At 47.0% G+C, this 20257-nt stretch overlaps 5 protein-coding genes across 5 annotated transcripts; 3 read left to right on the top strand and 2 right to left on the bottom strand.

Moving 5' to 3' along the window:
• Positions 1-93: 93 nt before the first annotated feature.
• On the bottom strand, positions 94-2616 carry F5147DRAFT_630681 (cytochrome P450). Its single transcript, XM_041432780.1, has 13 exons — positions 2242-2616; positions 2059-2188; positions 1821-2009; positions 1620-1771; positions 1452-1567; positions 1252-1381; positions 1182-1195; positions 944-1133; positions 837-893; positions 762-786; positions 577-713; positions 393-525; positions 94-334 (listed from the first exon to the last, which is right to left on the bottom strand). The coding sequence occupies exons 1-13, from the start codon at positions 2510-2512 to the stop codon at positions 262-264; spliced, it is 1617 nt and encodes a 538-aa protein (XP_041296273.1). The 5' UTR covers positions 2513-2616; the 3' UTR covers positions 94-261.
• A 1113-nt stretch (positions 2617-3729) lies between these two features.
• On the top strand, positions 3730-5482 carry F5147DRAFT_17765 (uncharacterized protein). Its single transcript, XM_041428409.1, has 3 exons — positions 3730-3828; positions 3881-5270; positions 5324-5482. The coding sequence occupies exons 1-3, from the start codon at positions 3819-3821 to the stop codon at positions 5448-5450; spliced, it is 1527 nt and encodes a 508-aa protein (XP_041296272.1). The 5' UTR covers positions 3730-3818; the 3' UTR covers positions 5451-5482.
• A 520-nt stretch (positions 5483-6002) lies between these two features.
• Positions 6003-8863, top strand: F5147DRAFT_607371 (glycosyltransferase family 57 protein). Its single transcript, XM_041432358.1, has 9 exons — positions 6003-6285; positions 6335-6738; positions 6787-6949; positions 7004-7178; positions 7247-7331; positions 7384-7546; positions 7599-8159; positions 8219-8348; positions 8404-8863. Exons 1-9 carry the CDS (start codon positions 6104-6106, stop codon positions 8788-8790), a joined length of 2250 nt encoding a protein of 749 aa, XP_041296271.1. The 5' UTR covers positions 6003-6103; the 3' UTR covers positions 8791-8863.
• A 1513-nt stretch (positions 8864-10376) lies between these two features.
• Positions 10377-11810, top strand: F5147DRAFT_17697 (uncharacterized protein). Its single transcript, XM_041428402.1, has 11 exons — positions 10377-10487; positions 10555-10651; positions 10704-10793; positions 10841-10863; positions 10924-10957; positions 11011-11077; positions 11134-11184; positions 11240-11312; positions 11369-11426; positions 11485-11704; positions 11764-11810. The coding sequence occupies exons 2-10, from the start codon at positions 10623-10625 to the stop codon at positions 11684-11686; spliced, it is 627 nt and encodes a 208-aa protein (XP_041296270.1). The 5' UTR covers positions 10377-10487; positions 10555-10622; the 3' UTR covers positions 11687-11704; positions 11764-11810.
• A 7103-nt stretch (positions 11811-18913) lies between these two features.
• F5147DRAFT_751777 (ClpP/crotonase-like domain-containing protein) lies at positions 18914-20085 on the bottom strand (the record flags this gene model as incomplete). Its single annotated transcript, XM_041440199.1, has 6 exons — positions 19781-20085; positions 19603-19733; positions 19403-19549; positions 19235-19349; positions 19115-19177; positions 18914-19053 (listed from the first exon to the last, which is right to left on the bottom strand). Exons 1-6 carry the CDS (start codon positions 19965-19967, stop codon positions 18914-18916), a joined length of 783 nt encoding a protein of 260 aa, XP_041296269.1. The 5' UTR covers positions 19968-20085.
• Between the last annotated feature and the right edge of the window lie 172 nt (positions 20086-20257).

Raw genomic sequence — 20257 nt, 5'->3', positions numbered from 1 at the left:
AGGAACATATATTTTTCCGACGGACAGAGTTACTCTATAGATCTCAGTTGCGTTTCGTGCGCGGGCAAGCAGGTGGTTGAAGTTCATGCTACATTGATGTACATATTTCAAGTCGTATATATCACATGCGATAAACGGAGCTAACGAAAAGGGTCAAACAAGGGGATGTCAAATGTTGGACATATTGGCGGCGTGGGCCTTGGCAAGAAAGGAAAATATATGTATACAGCCCATTCACTTGATAACATTTCATACTTCTGTTCAGAAAACATTCACAAGTTCGGAATAGGTACGAGAGCGTGATGAGAGATTGCAAGGGAAGATCATAGGGGCGCTAAAGCGATGAAACTATTAGTGACGGGAAGATGGAATGATACAGAAAAACCAAGTACCGGGTGATTCCTGTCGTGAATTGGGGGGTAAATTCGATCACTTTGCCCTGACTATCTTTGACAGAAGAAAATTCCACCGTAGCTAACATAGTAACAATAGCGGACCATAAAGAGGCATCACCAGCATATTGGCCTGATTAAAGAATGAATCAACTGTATACGGTGATGAAATAACTCAGCCCACCTGGGCATGCACGCCGGCCAAAGCCGAAAACATATCCAGCAGGGTTATCATCTGTTAATGCGCCGTTGACGTCTAGGAACCTTTCCGGCCTAAAATGAGATGCATCCGGGTACCGTTTTTCATCCCGTGACATGCCCCTGCAATATAACATCAGTATTTTGAAAGCTAGAGAGGATTTATCTGACCATGCGTTGTACATGACGGTTGTTCCTGATGTACGATATTACAAATGATGCACTCGATGAATAAGAACAGCAGACCTTTCGGAATGAAATAACCATCATATGTATCATCACCCGTGGTGACATGTGGAACGCCTACAAAAACACCTTCAGCAAAGGCGAAATAATACGGCAAGAAAGATTACCAAGGGGTACGACAGGCTGCCATCGCAAAGTCTCACGCAGAATTGATTCAATATATGGTAGTGACGTTCTGTCTTCAAAGGTAGGTAAGCGATCCTGGCCAACCACTGAGTCGATCTCCGCTTGTGCGCGTCTCTGAACATCTGGATACAATACCATGGCGAGAGCAAAAGTCATGACGACTGAAGTAGTCTGCAAAGAAATTCAGGAGTTGACGATATGGTTCGGACATCCGCTAACCGTCTCGTATGAACCTGAATAGATATGTATCAATGAGAGGTATACTGTCTCTTGTAAAAAGATGACGAACCAACAATAGCAGTAGTAGCTGCTTTCTTTAAGGCACCCTCAAACAATGATCGGGATGTCTGATCTTGCTTCTCGATTCGTTGAAGATTTTCTGCCACCATCGAAAACCGACCAAGGGCCGAGTTTTCGACCTTGATGATTATTGAATACTGATTAATAGCTGGGACAGAACCAATATTTCTAAAAACGAAAGATGCCCACCATATGGTCCTGCGCGTATTGGAACGGCACGTCGGACATTTCTCTCATGCAATTGGTCGATGTTCGAGCATCGCGTTTGATTGAGGATCCCCAGCACCAGTCAGGTAACTTCAGTACTGCACAGTACAAAATGTCAGCTATTTTCATGGAGAAAAGAGCTGAGCTTACAGAAAGGAAAGATTTTGAGCAAGATTGCTTTCTCTGGGGTCATCACCTTGAGGCCAATAGCCAGTGCATTTTCTACGATTCGAACCAGAGGATCATCACGAGGACTAGTTTGGTAGCCGTAGGTCACTGACATCGCAACTGATGACGAGAATCTATGAACAGGTTATTAATAATTTGATGTTTACAAACACATAGACTGACGTTGCAAAGTGAGAATGGTAATGTTGAGGGTCGTCAATGAGGTTGACGATCATCTCACGAGCCTGCTTGATTTGTATTGGACGAAACTTGAGCGCAGAGTCAGGACGAAAAGTTTGGTGGAAGAGCCGTCGGGAAAGACGCCATTCGTCACCATAGCTTGTGAATACAAATACGTCCGACCAACCAAACCTGCCTGTATTCCATAATGATTCAATGGAAGAATGTTAGAAGAACGCACGGCTCAAGTGTGGCTATGTGTGGTCTATCAGAGTAAATGCGAGAACGCTTGTCCAGCAAGGTTTCCGCAACGTGTTGAGAATTGATCACCACGATTTCCTGGCCTAGAAGTCGCACGAAAAACAAGTCTCCTGATATGATGATCTGTACCACATGTGCACAGTAGTAATATCTGACCACGTACCATAAACAGCAGCCCATTCGGTATAAGTCAACCAAGGCTCCTTGGTGTTAAGAGACAAGACATTTCCTATCAGTGGGAGCGGCACTGGGCCAGGGGGAAGTTTTTTCTGTCTGTTCGTAATGAACCTCTTGAGGGATATGATGACAATAAAGGAAGCAAGTAAGATGGCGAGGTTAGCAAGACGACCATCAACTGAAGGAAACATGGTTAGAGCGGTGTGTGGGCAGACACCTAACGCATAAAGTGGACTTATAACTGCACGAAGAGCCATTCACCACAAGGACGGGCCACGGCATCAGTCAACCGGTGAGCTACCGATATTCCCGTATTTTGTAGGCTGGAATGCTCTTTCCTATACATGACGTTATAAAGCAATGAGCCATATTGCCGAGAGCTTCGGACCCTGAAATGCTGATGAGTCTTGCACCAGTTTGATTATCTGATATGCAACACACCTTATCTTCTTCTCATCGGTTCTCTCATGCCGTATACAACAGTATTAGTGCAGCGTATTAGTGTGTGCTGTAAGGATTGGTTTTATCTAAACCTTCTTATTGCATATTCACTTGCGCAATGGCGTCAAGTGGGGGCCCCAGGGGGACTCAGTACTCAGAAGTGAGACTGCAATCACAAAGCCAACAGCGATCCTCCGAACGTTTCAGAGGCAGTCAGATACCCACATCCAAAAAATCATTGTACGTCGAAATTTACCGGAACACAACACACACGGGACCGTACGACTCCGAACATCGGAATTGTGCCTCCAATACCTGCCGGGGAACGCCGTAACCCATAATTAGATCTTGCTCTTACTATTCACCCTGTTGGCTTCTTGTCGGTCAGTTGCACTTGAACATTCAAATTCATCAGATCTAAGAATAACAGCAGATCTGATCTCGCTGCCTTTTGTGCTTGGAATGGTTCAAGTATCACAGCAGCCATGTTTGCGACGACTTTAGTTGCTTCATGAGCGATTATGTAAAGGTAAGTGTGAACAGGGAGTGGACTTATCGGGAAATGAAGACCCTCCACCTTGGTATTTCATCTTCAACAAGAACCATGGCCCGCTACTTATACGCCCGCAGGCTGGACGGTACACTGGCTAGGTGACACATATGTGTATGGATACCACGTATAAATCATGTCGCACAGCGGGCAGATCATAATTTCGAAGATGATTTCGACCTCAAAAGAAGTGGATTGCGCTACCACTCACCAACCCGGCAATTTCGTGGCAGTAATCCCCCTGTGCATGTCGATAAGCTATCGTCGGAGGAAGACCACGACATTCTTGGATTATTGCTTCTTTTGGTTTCCTGATAGGAAAAATATTTAGAGAGGTACGATTGTGCGGCTCTGGTCCTCACCTAATGTCACAATTTCCCTGGTCTTCCGCACACAGGCCAATAGAAAGTTGTTCCTTCTATAAAGTTATCTCTCTGTTAACAAGTTTATATTGGTCGCTGATAGCAATAACCACTCACTCACTGACTTGTGTTCTTGGATTTAAAGCGTGGTTGTGTCATTGACAAACCTAAACAAGGGTCGTATCCTTGCCGTCGTCCTTCCAGCCCATAATGGATTACAGTGAGTAGTTGTTTGATATCGGGCAGGACTGTCGACCTAATGTATAACCTAGAATTTGCTCTATGGCTTGTTCCCTCGGGACCGGAAGCTGAGGCACTACGCTATTTTATGGAATTCCGACCAAGGCCTGATAAACCAAGGAACGACAAACCAAAAAATGTCAAATCCAAAGATGTCAAACCAAAGGACGATAAACCAAAGAGAGACAAATCAGATGACGGAAAATCAAAGGACGGAAAATCAAAGGGCGGAAAATCAGATGACGGAAAATCAAAGGATGGCAAATCAAAGGATGGCAAATCAAAGCACGGAAAATCAGACGACGGAAAATCAAAGGATGGTAAATCAAAGGATGGCAAATCAAAGGGCGGAAAATCAGAGGACGGAAAATCAAAGGATGGCAAATCAAAGGACGGAAAATCAGAGGACGGAAAATCAAGGAGTGATAAGTCAAGCACTCACTCGATATCATCTCGCTCGACATCCTCCTACTTGAGACCTTCTTATCCAAGGCCATCTTACGACAGACCACCTCACTTCCGATCATCTCACTACGGACCACCTCACTTCGGACCACCTCACTACGGACCACCTCACTACGGACAATCTCACTTCGGGCCATCTCACTTCGGGTCAGGACCATCTTACTTCGAGTCAGGACCATCTTACTTCGGATCACCTCACTTCGCACAACCTCACTTCGGAACCCCTTACCTCAGATCACCTCAATTACCTCACTCCAGATCACGCTCCAGATCATACCCCCGCTTCGACGCTCATATTACCCTCGCCACTTTCTCATGCCCGTATCGCCCTAACACATTTCAATTGGTGCCTATGGGTGCCAAAACGACTCCCGTGCATTTCGAGTCCATGGAGGTCGGAGACGACTACCTCAGCTCATTATCCATCGTCGCTCAAAAGTCCAGCGAGCTCATGCAGCTACGCGATCGTATTATGGACCACCTGAAGGCGAACAACATTCGAATCTTGCCAAACCCTTCATTTCCACGCGTGTCCTTGTTCTACCTAGATGAATCATTCAAAGGAGAACGCTTGCTTCTTAGCAAACAACTGCGAGAGACAGGAAGAGTCCACGAAATAAAAGGCGGGGAGAAAAAGATGTCGCTGAATTGTAGTGTGGATGGTGCTGGGCCTGAATTCGACGCCATGCAAGGATTTGAAGGAATGGAAATATGGCTCGTTGATTGTACTGAAGGAGTGGAAGATTGGAGCGTCCTGGATAGACGGTATCTCAAGCCACGAATGCCCAAGGCCAAGGTCTACGTGAAAAGAGGCGATCCTTACATGAATATATTTGGGAGTGAAGGGCCTGATCCTTACCAGGTCAGAGAAATGGCGTCCTATATTCCGAGATGGGGCGAACCCGGAAATTCTGGTATATACGGACCAATGGCACCGTATTATCCTCTGGACCCAAGGTAGCGTGCGCCTTTCTGACTGTGATTTGCACTCAACATAATTCGAACCACAGATATTATACGCATAATCACGCACAATGGGAAGACCCGAGGATGCGAGGCAATATGTATCCAAGTCAGAACAGGTGGGGATATGGCTCCAACATGAATGCATACCGGGAACTGGAAGGATACTTTTGAGTCCACCGGCGGCATTTGTGCACATTACCTGATATTAGCTGTAACGCTCCTTAGATTAATATCGTCAGTTACACTTGCATTTAAACCATAGATGATATAGAGATATAGATGGATAGGAATTTACCTTGACGGTTTTGATATTACAGCGTGTGCACCGTGGTCGTACATGCCAATCTATCGCATCCCAAAGGCTCTTAAGAAGACAGGATTCAGGATTCCTGTTGCACTTCCTGAAAGCTGTGAGAGTGCAATTTACTCCTTCGCCGACTGTCGGATCGATTACCATCGCGGTGCCCTTCTCGAGTGAATGATATCGATGCATCGATATTTGCTGCTGGGCTACAGATTGCGAGTTGTCACCTGCGGACTGCGGTTATGGGTGCAACTTAAAAGTGAATTATATGCTAGCGCAGTCTTTCAAGCATCGTGAATAAGGTTGTTTTGATTGTGTACAGACCGAGGGCAGAATTTGAGAGAAACTGTTAAAGTTACGTATCGTTGATTCGTGATTGCTAAACCGGCATAGAGCGCCGAGTTCGGAGCCGCCGGCTACTCGCCCGTACACGCTTTACAGTACCGTGACTGACTTATACGTGGCGAGAGCACCGTCGGCTGCAACGTGCTCACTGCTCAGCAAGCCCTGCTGAGCCAGCATGGACGAAGCATCTGATGTTATGCCCAGTGAACTACCAGTTGAACGCCGCCAACGTCACACGCGGGATCGTACGGCTTCGTTGAATTCACTTTCTCACTTCAAAAGTGCATCGTCCAAGCACATACGACCTAGGTCCACCCTCCGAAATCGTGGTTCTAATGCAAGCATGAAGAGCGTCGGGTACATATCATTCTTACAAGCTTTAATAGTGCTTATGTTTGTTCCCCAGCTCCGACACTGACCACTCGGAAATTATTGCCCCCATTCCTCGCCGACATCTCCTGCAAACATCACAAAGTCTTCATTGGCTTAGGGTTGACACGTCGTCGGGAGATGAATGGCTCAACAGGGGTGTCTCTCCCGTTTCCGCGTCTTCAGTTGGCTCTGTCTTTCCAAATAACAGGATGGCCAATCGACTTAGCTTCACCGCTCTCATGGAACACGAAAGAACCGCTGTTGGCCCATCATCCACGGCTGATGCGAGAATACTTGAGGATGATCAGGGAACTATTGGAGCTGGAAGGCGATTTGTGAGGTGGATGCATCGGAATAATATGAAACACTGGGTCGTTCCTTCAGCTATCGCCGCATCTACCTTGGTGAAATGGTGCATCGGACTCGGAACATATTCTGGTGCGCATAATCATTGTGCGCGTACTTTAATCTCAAGTCGCCCCATAGGCCACAATACGCCACCTATCTTCGGCGATTATGAAGCCCAGCGACATTGGATGGAGCTTACTGTACACCTCCCCGTTGGGGAATGGTACACTTATGACTTGCAGTACTGGGGTCTTGACTATCCTCCTCTGACTGCATATGTTTCATGGCTATGTGGAAGAATGTAAGTCTGTCAAGTAGAATTCGTCATACTATCTCCATTTATCTTGTTCCTCAGTGGGTCTTTAATCGAACCCTCATGGTTCACGCTACAGGCATCTCGCGGCTTAGAGACCGGAGGAAGCAAGCTATTCATGCGAGCCACTGTGGTCATCCTTGATCTCCTACTTTATATTCCAGCATTGTACACCTTTGTATGCGCATGGCAGGGCACGCGATCATCTAGGAAACGGGTACGTTCGTCGATCTATTGTCATAACAGCTCCAGATGTTTATGGTGGTATCCTCGTATCGCGAGCAGCACGCTGCGCTGCTCACATTACTGTTTCATCCAGCACTTCTATTGATCGACTTTGGTCATTTCCAATATAACTCCGTCATGTTAGGTAAGGCACTCTTTATTGGTAGTATTTCTGATTCTCACTAGCATTTTCTCAGGTTTAACACTACTTGCGATTAACGCCTTCGCAGCCGGACATGATCTTTTTGGAGCTATCTTCTTCGTCCTGAGTTTAGGTTTCAAACAGATGGCTCTTTACTACGCACCTGCGGTCGGCTCTTACCTGATTGGAAAATGCATTTATTTAGGCCCCGTCCATGGGTAAGTCTGTCGCAGCTGCAGGACTGCTTTCAATGTACTAAATATTCTCCAGCACTCGCCTGTTTCTGCGTCTAGCGCTGACGACAACATTAGCCTTCGTCATCATGTTCGCACCCTTCCTTCCTCCCTTCTCTCCTCTCTCCACTATTGCTGCGCCTATCATTCGCATCTTCCCATTTGGACGTGGTCTCTTCGAAGACAAGGTTGCCAACTTTTGGTGCTTTACCAACGTGTTGGTGAAGTGGAAGCAAATATTTGCTAGCAGAGAAGGTATCCTGATCAAAGCATCTACTGGCCTTACCGCTCTTGGATTCTTACCTGCTGTGGCTGCGCTCATTTTCGGTGGTTACAAAACTCGGTTGCAGAAGGACGCTCAAAACCACTCAGTGGACGTGTCTCCTTCGATGGCACCGTCATCACCAACGCCAATTTTGCCGCTATTACCCTATGCGCTCCTAACTTGTTCCATGTCGTTCTTCCTTTTCTCCTTCCAGGTGCACGAGAAGACTATTCTTATTCCCCTCCTACCTCTCACACTCCTGCTGTCGGGCGCCGCACCCACTGACGATGTATTCTTGTGGGGAGCTTTAGGCAACAACGTTGGTGTCTTCAGGTAAGCAGTGTGCGATTTTGCATGTTCGCGCCGCTAATTGGGATGCTGTTCACTTGTAGCATGTGGCCCTTGCTCAAAAAAGATGGACTGGGACTTCAGTACCTTGCAATGCTTATTCTCTGGAACCGGTTGACTGGGTATAATCCGTTCAAAGTACGCTATCGGAATTTTGTGGGACTCTTATCTTCCGTACGAAGTGCTTCTTTTGTGCGGTTCTGTCACAGTTAATGACATCTAATCACAGGTGGTACATACAGTAATAATAATCCTCCACCTCCTCGAGCTTGTAGTGACGCCTCCTGCACGCTATCCCGACCTCTTCCCAGTCCTCAACGTCCTAATATCCACCCCGATCTTTGGACTTATCTGGCTTTGGAGCATCAAGCGTTTAGTGGAAGTGAGCTGGGCTATAAGCGGACTGCCTGGAAAACGCGGAAAGGAAGGACCTTCTTTAGCTGCGTCTGCAATCAGCACAACCTCGTCGAGCGCAACGTTCGGGCACAGTCCGATGCGTGGAGAGATGGGGGTGCGTGCGACGAGTCTTGGGTATGCAAGTGGGCGCGGGCGTGGACAGACTGATGCTAGGAGACGAGCGCTTGTAGCGAGTGCAGGTGGTGACCGAGAGCATTGAGCGTTGGGATTTGGCTTCGTTTGTTTTTATTTAAAGGAATATATATGATGGCGCTGCGGCGCATATCCACTCATGATTCTTCGCAACAGCCAGATTTCAAGGAGAGGGGGACTTCTCGTCCTCACACACACTGGCTCAATTCAAATGCTTCTCTCATTAGGTTGTACGCAGTGACACGCATCATTCCGTAGGTCGGAAAGTGCAACAGCTGACGTTGTGCAGTCAGTGCAGCTTCGCACTCACATCGGCGGAGGCCTTTCTGCACTTGCTCCGTCCACGCGTGTCCTTCGCTCTCGCAAGGATGGTCTAGCTCTCACCTCTGGCCTTCCCGACGAGATTCTTGCGATTATATCCATACTTCGAAGATACACTAGTCCCTGTAGGTCTGATGCATCGGGTTTGCTAATTATGATTAATAGGTTGTGACTCGTTGGTACACTTTTCAGTGCGTCAGTGATGCATCGGAACACACTAACTACCAGACTCTATTACCCTGGGACTCAACCTCTGTTGTAGTCGTCCCTAGGCCGCTGGCCTATGCCATTCTGTCGCGGGATCGCATAGCAGATCTTGCTCCCCATTTATATCTGTACTGCGAAGCAGGCTGCAGCAAATGGACGAAACAATGTCGGGCTCGAGAGAGTCCATTCAAGGCCAAAAGGAGGTTGCGATTCAGAAGAAAACATTCCATTTTCTCGCTGCTGAGCGCTGAGCATCCATTATGCATATACTGATGTCGAGGAGCTATTCAAACATGTGTTTAATATGTCCCATCATCACAACTGACTTTTCAGCATGTTCTGACTAAATCTAGTGGCACTATCACGCCGTCACAGTGGTGGAGGACGTATCCGAAGCTTTGGCAGGTGTATGTCATAAACTTCTCGACCGCATACCTCTTGGTGATGGGTCCAGGTAAGTTACAACGTGAATGTGCAAGATACGGCCGGTCTGTGTCTACGCAGACACCAGGACAAGTTGACCCCGAGATTGAGATAGCATCATTAAAACTCAGCTAAGGCGCATGATTCTGATCACAGTGATAGTAGGTATGATAGACTGATAGTGCACAAGCTCGGTTGCATTAAAGATGTCAGCATTTTGATGCCGCAGCGTTGCCGCTAGGGAATTTCCGACAACAACACCAGACTCAACCCGGCGAGGTTGGGAGTAGTACTATAGCAAAAAGATGTTGCAGTCGTGAAAATGCACCATGCACCATAGGCTCGTGTTTTCATATACTACCTACTTGCGACCGTAACCGTGACTCACAATCGGAAGGTATGAACCACAGTCAACGGCAGCCACGAACTTCTCAGAACGCAACTCGAACGCCCAGGTAAATCGGTTCGCGCATAAGCCGGTGCATCAGACGATTGGTGAGTTGCAGATATTGTCATATGTGCTGATATATGATTATATATAGAAAATGTTTTCGTTCCATTGGAATATAAGGCCATGTATAACGTCGGAAAACCACCGCAATCAACGTAAAGCACCTTGGGGAGATTCACGAGTTCTTTGATGGTTGTCTAGCAAGTCCGATTAAAGAGCCATCATGTGTTCCCAGTACGCCACTTGACCGCCCAGGGAACGGCTTCGTGGAGAAGCCGGCTGTCTATTAGCAAGTCTGATTCAAGGGCCATCATCATGTGCTTGAACTTCCAACAGCAGCTAAGAACTTCTCGAACGCCCAGGTAAATCGGTTCACGCAGAAGAAGTCCGAAACATATAAAAGCCTCCTTGCTGAGACTCTAACTGCAGAACTCAAGCTCTTCAATCCACGCTCAATCTCAACTACCAGTACACTTTGTATTTCACAATCCAAAACAATGTTCGTCAAGAATTTGACCTTCCAGTCGTGAGTGTTTGCGATCTCGCTCTGCACAAAATTTTCACCCAACGTTTCACAGCAATAACCTCGGCAAGCAGGCCACGCTCATGCTCACTTTGAGTTCCGACGTGGATCACATCTACGAGGACGTCTTCCCGGTAGTTTGGAAGTAAGTGGGCCTACTCGTGTCTTGGACGATTTAAAACCTTTTTTCAGAGTCTTCAGCTTCGGGAAGTCAGGTGGATGTTCCTATTCTCTTGCTGCCAAGTTGCCGGCTTACATATGAGCCGTCTTTCCAGGTCCATACAGGGCTAGCACGACCTACACGACTCAGTGAGATGATCGACAAGATAAATGGTCTTGGAAGTCGCTTATATATCGTATAGGTTTGCTTTCTCCAGAGCACAGGTCGAGAGTGGGAAGGTCTTCACTGAGACCTCCATCAATATCAATGTGAGTGACTCTCATCTACTCCGAAATTGCTAGCACCAACGCAAGCCATGATGCAGAACGGCGAGAAAACAATTATGACAGAAGCCAACGATGTCTATCATTTCTCTGTAAGTCTGGCTTCCGTTGATTTTCATCTCAACCACCGACGAATACCTCGTGCAGACCCCTCAGGCGGGAACCTCTGGCATTCTGCAGGCCCAGAACCACACTGGGAGTACTCAAGAAATGGCAGTCGGTTTGTGACCATCGTCATCTCCTCTTCTTTCACCTGAGCGTATTGTCCACCTCCAGGCTTCGTAAACAAAGGAGATTTTACGCCCACACCCGTACTCTTCTTCAGCGATGTTGGGTATGTCATCTTGCCTGTAATACTTTCTCCTTCAGAGCGTTCACAATATCAAATGCAGAGATGGCAGTCACATCACGGCAAAGTTCACTCCCGTCTTGCGGGCTTACATCACGTCGGACTATGAAGCGACCTCAATCTTGCGAGGTCCAGTCGGAACTCCTGCGATCTTGTCGCAGGACCTCACTGGGCTTGCTCAGAACACGACTTGGAACCTCTCGCACGACGCGACCACTGGACGTTACACGCTCACCCATGCTTGATTAAGGAATGCGACAATGGTGCGCCTAGATATCCGTTCTATGATATCTGCATCTCAATGTTTACTGTGCTTTCACAGTATCTTCGTTCAAACCAATGGCCTCACTAAGTTGGCGTGGGCAATGTGAGCATTCGTGCATTTGTGGAGCGCCATCGCGGCAAAACAAACACCGCTGCTGAGAATTAGTAATTAATAAAATATACGAGAAGGAGGCGCGTGCGCGCCTACGTGATTCCAGAATTGAGGACTGAGAATGTCTTTTTTGTCGATATCGCCTCCCATGTGGCAATGCCTTATGATATACACTTTTACAACCTGTTCACCACGGAGACCAGAGACACGTTTGAAGGGACCAGGTAGCACACTACGCTTCGCAGGTCCTCCCGTAGACTTGCCAGACTTGTGGACGGTACGAACCATGACGACTGGAGCGAGAGAATTTTCGCTAAGACGGGATCTGTGTAGCAGCAGATTATTTGTTTCAACCGGAAGAGGAAGGTTGTACATACTGTCAAAAATGAAACGCGTTAGTCCACAGAGCTATATTTTGACTGGCAAAGTGTAGAGACTTAAGATCGACGTTGAAGAAATCTTTGGGTTCATTGTTATATGAGCGCGTTTGACCCGGTTGCAAGGTGATGACTATGATTCAGCGAGTACTCAAAATTGATCAGAATTTGATTAATGCAATCTCGAGACCTTCGCCCATCTTCCTCTCAACCAGAGACCATTCAATAGAGTAATCTCAATTCATTCGGATCGTGCATCTTCCATAAGGTTGGATTATACTAAGCGATAAGATTCGTGAGCAATCATACCTCAGTGGTGATTTGCATCGATGTGAACTTTCCAGTTAGAGCGGAATACGACCTTCAGCGACTGGCAGGCAGCATGATCAGGAAACCAACTCCTTGTGCCATCCCCCTCTCTAGTAGTTGCTCCGCGCCACGCAGTCTATTACACCTGGCGCGTTCAACAGCATGAAACTAAAAAATTTAGAATCAATACTAGGGTCAAGCACGATGAACAGTGCGGGACAAATCGAACAATGTCCACACCATCAACAATGAGAATAAGCTTCCGCTTCTCATCGTATTTGAGCTGCACAGGCAACTCAAAGCTCCACCGCGAGCCAGTCTCGCATGCTGTGTAACAAGATACTAAGCAGATAATAAATTCGGTGGTCTTCAAGCGCACGGAGAGATGCAAAGTCGATGGAAGCTATGGACCTGAGTCCGATGATGCTGATCATCAAAACAAAATGCCCTGAGAACTAGCATTGGATCTGAAGATGTCGAGATATTTGGGAGCCTGGAAGACTGCCGATGGTATCTATTAAGCGTGAGTCAAGAGAAACAGATACAAGATTCGCACCTATAAGTTGTCTGGAACGTCCTTGGACGCGTTTAACGGACGACTTCTGCAGAATATCTGCAAGGCTTGCAGAGGGAATGTTCGAACGCGTACACATATCCTTCTTGTCCTTCTGGCTTGTGTTTAAAGGGCGCAGGTCATCCTTCAAGCGAAAGTGCACGAACTCCTGGAAGAACGTTACGTAGACACACTATAGTCAAGACTCATGACGCATCGCATCAGCCATTCTACTGAGCAGGCGTGACGCAATGACAGAAAAAAATCTACATACTTATAATTTGATCGTACCTTCACCTGCACGAGAGGTGGTGATTGGTGTAAAACAGGTGCAGTTTGAGCTATTAGCGAACTGGTGAGCCAAAGAGCTCAAACTATCGTTGAGCGTCCAACAATTCAGAATAGCCTGATCAAACTAAGATTGTAGAGTTACACTTACGACCATAACTTCGTCACACGTCACGGTTAGAATGAATGTGACAATTCGCGGTTGTGACGGCATCAACGCGCTTTGCTCAGTGTCCCCTGAGGCTGCCAGTGCGACAACAGAAACAACAGAAACCATCTTCCACTGCATCTCTATCTTCGTCCAAAGGCTCGAGTTTTTTCTGAACTTCTTTCAAGCACAAAACCCGTACTCAAAGCAGAACAGTCATTGAACTCGTTGTAAATGGCGAGTCTCGACAAGCTTGCAATCCGGGGCATCCGTTCCTTCGACGACAAGCAAATATCTGTCATTGAGTTTTTCTCGCCAGTCACTGTCATAGTCGGACACAATGGAAGTGGAAAAACGACTGTCATTGAGTGTCTGAAGTACGCAACAACGGGCGACCAGCCCCCAAACACTCGAGGTGGCGCGTTCATCCATGACCCGAAGATGGCAAATGAAAAGGAAGTCAAAGCTCAGGTCAAGTTACGATTTCATGCTGCCAATGGAACACGTATGCTTGTCGTTAGGAATCTTTCAGTGACGGTCAAGAAGACTGGCTTAACTATGAAGACCCTTGAAAACATCCTTGCACTTGCGGATAGCAATACCGAAAAGGGCGGGAAGGTGAGTGAGAGGCACTTGGATTTTAGACTAGTCTGAACATTCCTGCCTACACCAGAGGGGAGCTATTTCCACGAAGTGCGCTGAGATAGACACAGAAATCCCCCATCTCCTTGGGGTATCGAAGTCTGTTCTGGAGAATGTAATTTTCTGTCATCAAGAAGATTCGTACTGGCCCCTTGCCGAACCTTCTGCGCTCAAGAAGAAATTTGATGATATCTTCGAGGCCACGCGGTAAGTTTTTCTATTCTTGAGTGGTATGACCTTTCAGCTAAGATATGAGCTAGTTATAGCAAGGCGCTCGACTCTATAAAATCGTTGCGCAAAGATCGCATTGCAGACCTCAAAGCGGACAAAGAACGTTTAGAATCTATTGCCAAAGAGAAGTCGCATGCCGATAAACTCCGCGGCCGTATCAACGACCTGAACGCGACCATTACCGGGAAGCAATTACAGTACGAAGAGACTAAGAAGCAGTACGAAGAACTTGTCAAGAACAATGCTCGCTTCTACGAGTCCGCTACCCAATTCCGCGAGTTGTACGTCAAGGTTGAAAATCTGCAACAAAAGAAGGAACATTATCGACAGGAGCTTTCGGAGGCGAAAGAGAGCGTACAGGAAGTTGGAGGTAACCTTTTCGTTCCTGTTTACGCATTGTGGCTAACACTGAGTACATATAGGCACTGATGAGGAGCTGCAAGAGCGCTTGAGCAACTTTGGTCAGAACATTGAAAAGGAGAAAATAGCTCGCAATAGACGCGAGGTGGAACGACAAGACCTCGAGGATGAGCTTGCGAAAACGCGAAGGTCGCATGTGGAGCTTATTAATGAACATGGAGAACTTGCTGCAGAGGCCAAGGTGCTTATTCAATTTGCTTTTGCATTGCGTTTTTGACACGATCGTTAGGCACACGACCGTCGCATCTCCGAACGCGAAGAACTCATCCGTGACATCAGCGACAAGAACAACATCAAGGGTTACAACCACACTCCTCTTGAACGCGAGAAAGTAGTTGAATTTGTCTCTCGGCTCGGGGATCTCCAGCGCCGACAGAGGTCCGAATTTGATAAGCTGCAGGTGCACTAGCCTGGCAACCCTGGCACCCTTCAGTGCACTAACAATCATACAGACTGGAAGGAACAGTAAAAATGATGAACACAGTCGTGAGTTACGACTGCTTCACACCGAGCTGGAAAGTCTTCGTATGCAACGAGGAAATTCACGCGAACAGATCGTATGTTCACATCCTATTTGATCTCACAAGCTGCTTTACACTCTTCCCATGATAGAAAGAGCGCCAAGCTGCTATCACGAAAGCTGAATCATCGGTCGACACCATGCAGGGTCTCGCATCTGAACTACGCACTCTTGCTGGTGATATCGAGGAGAAGAAATTGCGTCTCGAGAAGATCAAGGCGGATATGCAATCTGGCAACTTCGATGAACGACTGAGCGCGAAGGCCGTAAAGGCACGGAATATGGAAGATCAGCGCGATACCCTGAACACGGAACTTCGCGGCCTGAGCCTGCAGGCGGAATCGAGGGCTCGGTTGGATCTCAAGCGTGCAGAGATGCGGAGTAAGACATCAGATACCAAGAACATGTGAGTTCCTTATACAACTTCATCTATTTTCTGACAGTTTTTCATAGCCTTGAGTTGTGCAATGTAAAATTCCGGAAGTTGATAGGCAGAGATGCAAGAGCGGAAACGATGGAGCGTGATATTGACCGTGTCTCAAGGTAACTCTGCCTTTGATTATCAGGACTCGCTTAACCATAATGATAATAGAGAGAAAGATGAGGAGCTTGTCGAGGCAGAGGAAGAGGCCGCTGTTGCTAACAAAGAGCTTCAACAAGCAGAAACAACGTTATCGCACGCAAAATCCGAGATGAAGAGCAAGCGGGACGAATTGAAAAGTAAGCACTCGCGCCTGTTAAAGGCACATCTTGAACCAACTTGGTCATAGAACTGGAAAAGAAACTCAAGGACGAGATTGAAGGAGGGATTGCTTTCGACATCGCCCTCTCGCTCGCAGAGAAGGAGCTCGAAATTCGCAAGAAGTATGTGTTTCCACAGATTCTTTTCAACTGATTGTTGATTCCTACTACAGTGAATGCAAACCAGGCGTGAGTCAAGTGTATGAGCAAATTTTGAAAGTAGGACAGGCGAAGAAACGCTGTACTGCCTGTAATCGCGGTCTACATGACAATGAGATGGCTGGTTTTGAGAAATATGTATGTATCATCCGAGTTCATTTTCGAGCCATAATCTAATAATTACGCATACAGCTCAAGGAGCAAATCAAGAACCATTCTCCAGAGGCAGTCGAGCTTCAGAAGGCCGAAGTTACACAGTGGGAAAATGAATTGAAGCACCTCCGTGCTCTTATGCCTGTATTTACAACTAAGGAGCGCATCAGGACGGTCGAGCTTCCAGCACTGGAGAGGCAAATCAAGGCTTTGGATGAAGATCTTCCGTCCAATAGCGAAAAGGCAGAGCAGGCAAGATACCCTTGTGAATTTCTGAAACTTGAAATCTCATTTGTATACAGGCTGCTCAGATATTAACCGATCTCAAGAAGGACATTAGAGAAGTTGCTTCCTTGAAGCAATCCGCCTCTACCGTGTCACGTAACCAGAATGAGATCGAGCGACTCAAGAGCGATATCAAACAACTGGAAACGGAGCTTACTGCTACTGGTACCGCCAAGACTGGTGATGATGTGCAGAGGGAACTTGATGTCCTTTCTAATGAGATGTACGTTGCCTACCCGGCAAACAATCCTCTAGCTGATCTGTTCACAGCCGCTCAAATGAGAGAGAGAGGCAAGCACTCATGACAGAGCGTGACCACCAGAACCAATTGCTGCGGACGAATGAGAATGACCTGCACGCGATGGAAAAGAAAGAGAACACCCTTTCCAATCAGATCCGCGACAAGGATATTATGGAAGAACGTATCGTCACAATGACCAACGAGATCGCGACCTTACATGCAAAACTCAAGGTCAGTTCTTGAGTGTCTAGACTACTAGAGGCTGAATTGCTTTGTGCCCTTATGAATCCAGGAACTGGACTCAAAGATTTCAGAGGCGCAAGCTCCCATCGATATGCTTGAGCAAGAGCATCAGCAAGCCATGGTCGACCTTGATGCAAGGATTCGCGAGGCTCAACGTTCCGTACAAGAGCTCAACACGAACGTTGACAAACTTGACAACCTCAATAAAATCGTCGAGCGGTATGCCATTACACGTGTGTTGTAAAACTCTCCGTTGACATCTGCCAGGTATATTCGTGATAAGCGGGCTCGTCTTCTTGTTGAGTGTGCCGACAAGATAGAACAATTCGAGCAGGACATCAAAGATCTTGTGACCAATATCGAGAACGCTCGGGATGCCATAGCTAAGATTGACCGGGATATCAGCGAGAGCGGGAGTTTGGTAGCGAATTTGCACGGGAACATTCGTATCAGAAAGCTTTCCCGTGATATAGCAGCTACACAAGCTGAAATTGACTCATGCGATATGGAGGGAGCTGCAAAGGCCAAGCGGAACTTCCAAGATCGTTACCAGGTCGAGAAACAGAGGGAAACGGAAATGCAGAGCAAGGTAAGAGCTCGTTCACTTTCACACTTCAGTTTGCATCATCTCATGTTCTGCAGTATGCCCATATAGGAGGCGAAATCAGTTCCCACCAAGAGCAACTCAAGATGACAGAGAAGGATCTACGTGACTTCAAGGATATCAACAAGCGGTATACCGACCAATTGGTCAAGGTCAAGGTCTGAATCTGGTTCCGATCTGCAAAATCGAGTAATTTGACGCTTGCTTAGATGTGCGACATGGCAAATAATGATCTGGAGAAGTATGCTAAGGCCCTGGACAAGTAAGCTGCACATCTCTGGCCCTATGGTCCTATATTTATGTCTCTCCTAGTGCCATTATGAAATACCACGGTCTGAAGATGGAGGAAGTCAACGATACTATGCGTCATCTCTGGAATAAAACGTATCAAGGAACCGGTGTGTACCCTTACGTCATGTCGTGGTTAAGTGCTAATCGCTGTTAGATATTGATGGTATCAAAATCCGCTCTGACGTTGAAGGTGGCGCATCAAAGCGATCCTATAATTACCGAGTGAGTGCTTTCTCGCCACGGTAAATGCTGTTTTGTTGACATCCTTTTAATAGGTTGTTATGACCAAAGATCAAGTCGAGATGGACATGCGTGGACGATGCTCCGCAGGTCAGAAGATGTTGGCCTCAATTATTATCCGTCTCGCTCTCTCTGATTCGTTTGGTCAAAACTGTGGCATTCTGGCGTTGGATGAACCAACAAACGCTCTTGATGTGGAAAACATCGATGCACTCGCTGAGAGCCTTGTCGAGTAAGTGATCTTCGATGGCCTTTTTCACCGAGAAGTGCTAACTTGTTTTGGAGCATCATTAACGAGAGGAAGAATCATTCAAACTTTCAGCTGATCATCATCACACACGACGAAAATTTCCTTCGCAAGCTTGGTCAAGCTGAGGTGATGGAGTATTATTGGTAAGGTTGTATCTCTGTTGTTTTCACTTTGTTTATTTATATGCGACAGGCGTGTTTCGCGAGATTCGAGACAGAAGTCTACAATTGAACGCCAAAGGTTCCGGTGAAATTGTCGATCCAACATCTTGGCTCATGCCAATTTGATTTGTTTGCTACATCGTCATACCCTGTACAATCATCGAATTATCTTACAATCTGACACTCTATAATACCACGAGGTGCTTATATATCTCGTGCAACATTCAGGCTGATTGATCATCATTTGTGTGTCCACTGCGCTACACGCTTGGGTCTGGCGAGGAATGCTTGGAACCCTTCTGCATGATCCTCCAGCCCGAAGGTCGCGTGGTAAAGTCTGCTTTCGAAATGTAGCCCATTCTTCAACCCCAGCTCTTCAGCTGTCAATGTTGATGTTCAATAATGCATAGTACGCTGTGAAAGGTACTTGAAGTCACTGACCTTCGTTGACCGCTTCCTTTGCCATTGCTACGACGGGAGCGGAGAAACTCGCTATCTTGCTCGCTAAACGATTATTGCAATAGTTAGGTCACCTTTAGGGGAACTAAACGCTCTACGTACCTGTTGTCAAGGCCACACTAAAGACCTGCTCTGCGGGGAGAACCTTAGCCACAAGCCCTGCTGCTTCGGCCTCCTTTGCGCTAATAATCTCCCCCGTCAATATCATGTGCATCGCCTGACAAAGTGACCATTAGTGATGCTGTAGATACCTGATCTTGCGGCAATTACTTTCGATTTCCCAATAGCCCTGATTAAGCGCTGTGTCCCTCCAGCTCCTGGGATGGTTCCCAGTGTGATTTCTGGCTGCCCGAACGTTGCACTCTCTGCTGCATACAAAATATCACACATCATCGCCAGCTCACAACCACCTCCCAGCTGGGTGCACGCTGTGTCAGTCGATTGAGGTGAACATCAAGTGATCGACTCACTGCGATACCATTGATGACCCCGATTATTGGCTTATGGACAGCAAAAAATCCGTCATTTAGATTCTTCAGATAGTCTTGGTTGTATGCATCGACAAAGGACAGTTCACTTTGCTCCTTGATATCCGCACCAGCTGTAAGACGATCAGATTGATTTGTGTAGAAAGATTTTGGAGCTGACCACAGAATCCTTTCTCGTTGCCCGTCAGGATAATAGCGCCTATGCTGGGGTCGCTCTCGAACGACCTCAAAGCATCCAATAACTCGTTGATCAATGTTCCAGATAGTGCGTTATAAGCCCTAGGTCGATTGAGCTTGATAATCCCCACCCTTTCGGAGCGTTCAACGATTATCGTCGACTCTGACATACGTACCGTCGGCAAGTCTTGTGATCATCCACGTCCTTCACTTGAAGATTTGAAGCCAATTTGAAGAGAGTTATTATTGGCACGATGCCTAATCACGCGCTCTGCACACGGCGCCGATGTATTCTTAAGTTACTGTTGACATCATGGACTCACTGCTATCGCATTGCGAATGTATGCACACCGTCGCAGCTAGGTAATAATGATGACGATAGAGCTTTGCGAGAGCTATTCACCACCGGCGATGCTCCGATATCTTAATAGCCGTGTGTGAGGTGTTGTTCAAGCAACAT

This window comes from Suillus discolor, assembly GCF_016758755.1.
Source record: "Suillus discolor strain FC423 chromosome Unknown F5147scaffold_10, whole genome shotgun sequence".
In the NCBI taxonomy this organism is placed as follows: Eukaryota; Fungi; Basidiomycota; class Agaricomycetes; order Boletales; family Suillaceae; genus Suillus; species Suillus discolor.
The sequence above is the reverse complement of the archived record's forward strand: the minus strand, read 5'-3'. Positions and strand labels throughout refer to the sequence as shown.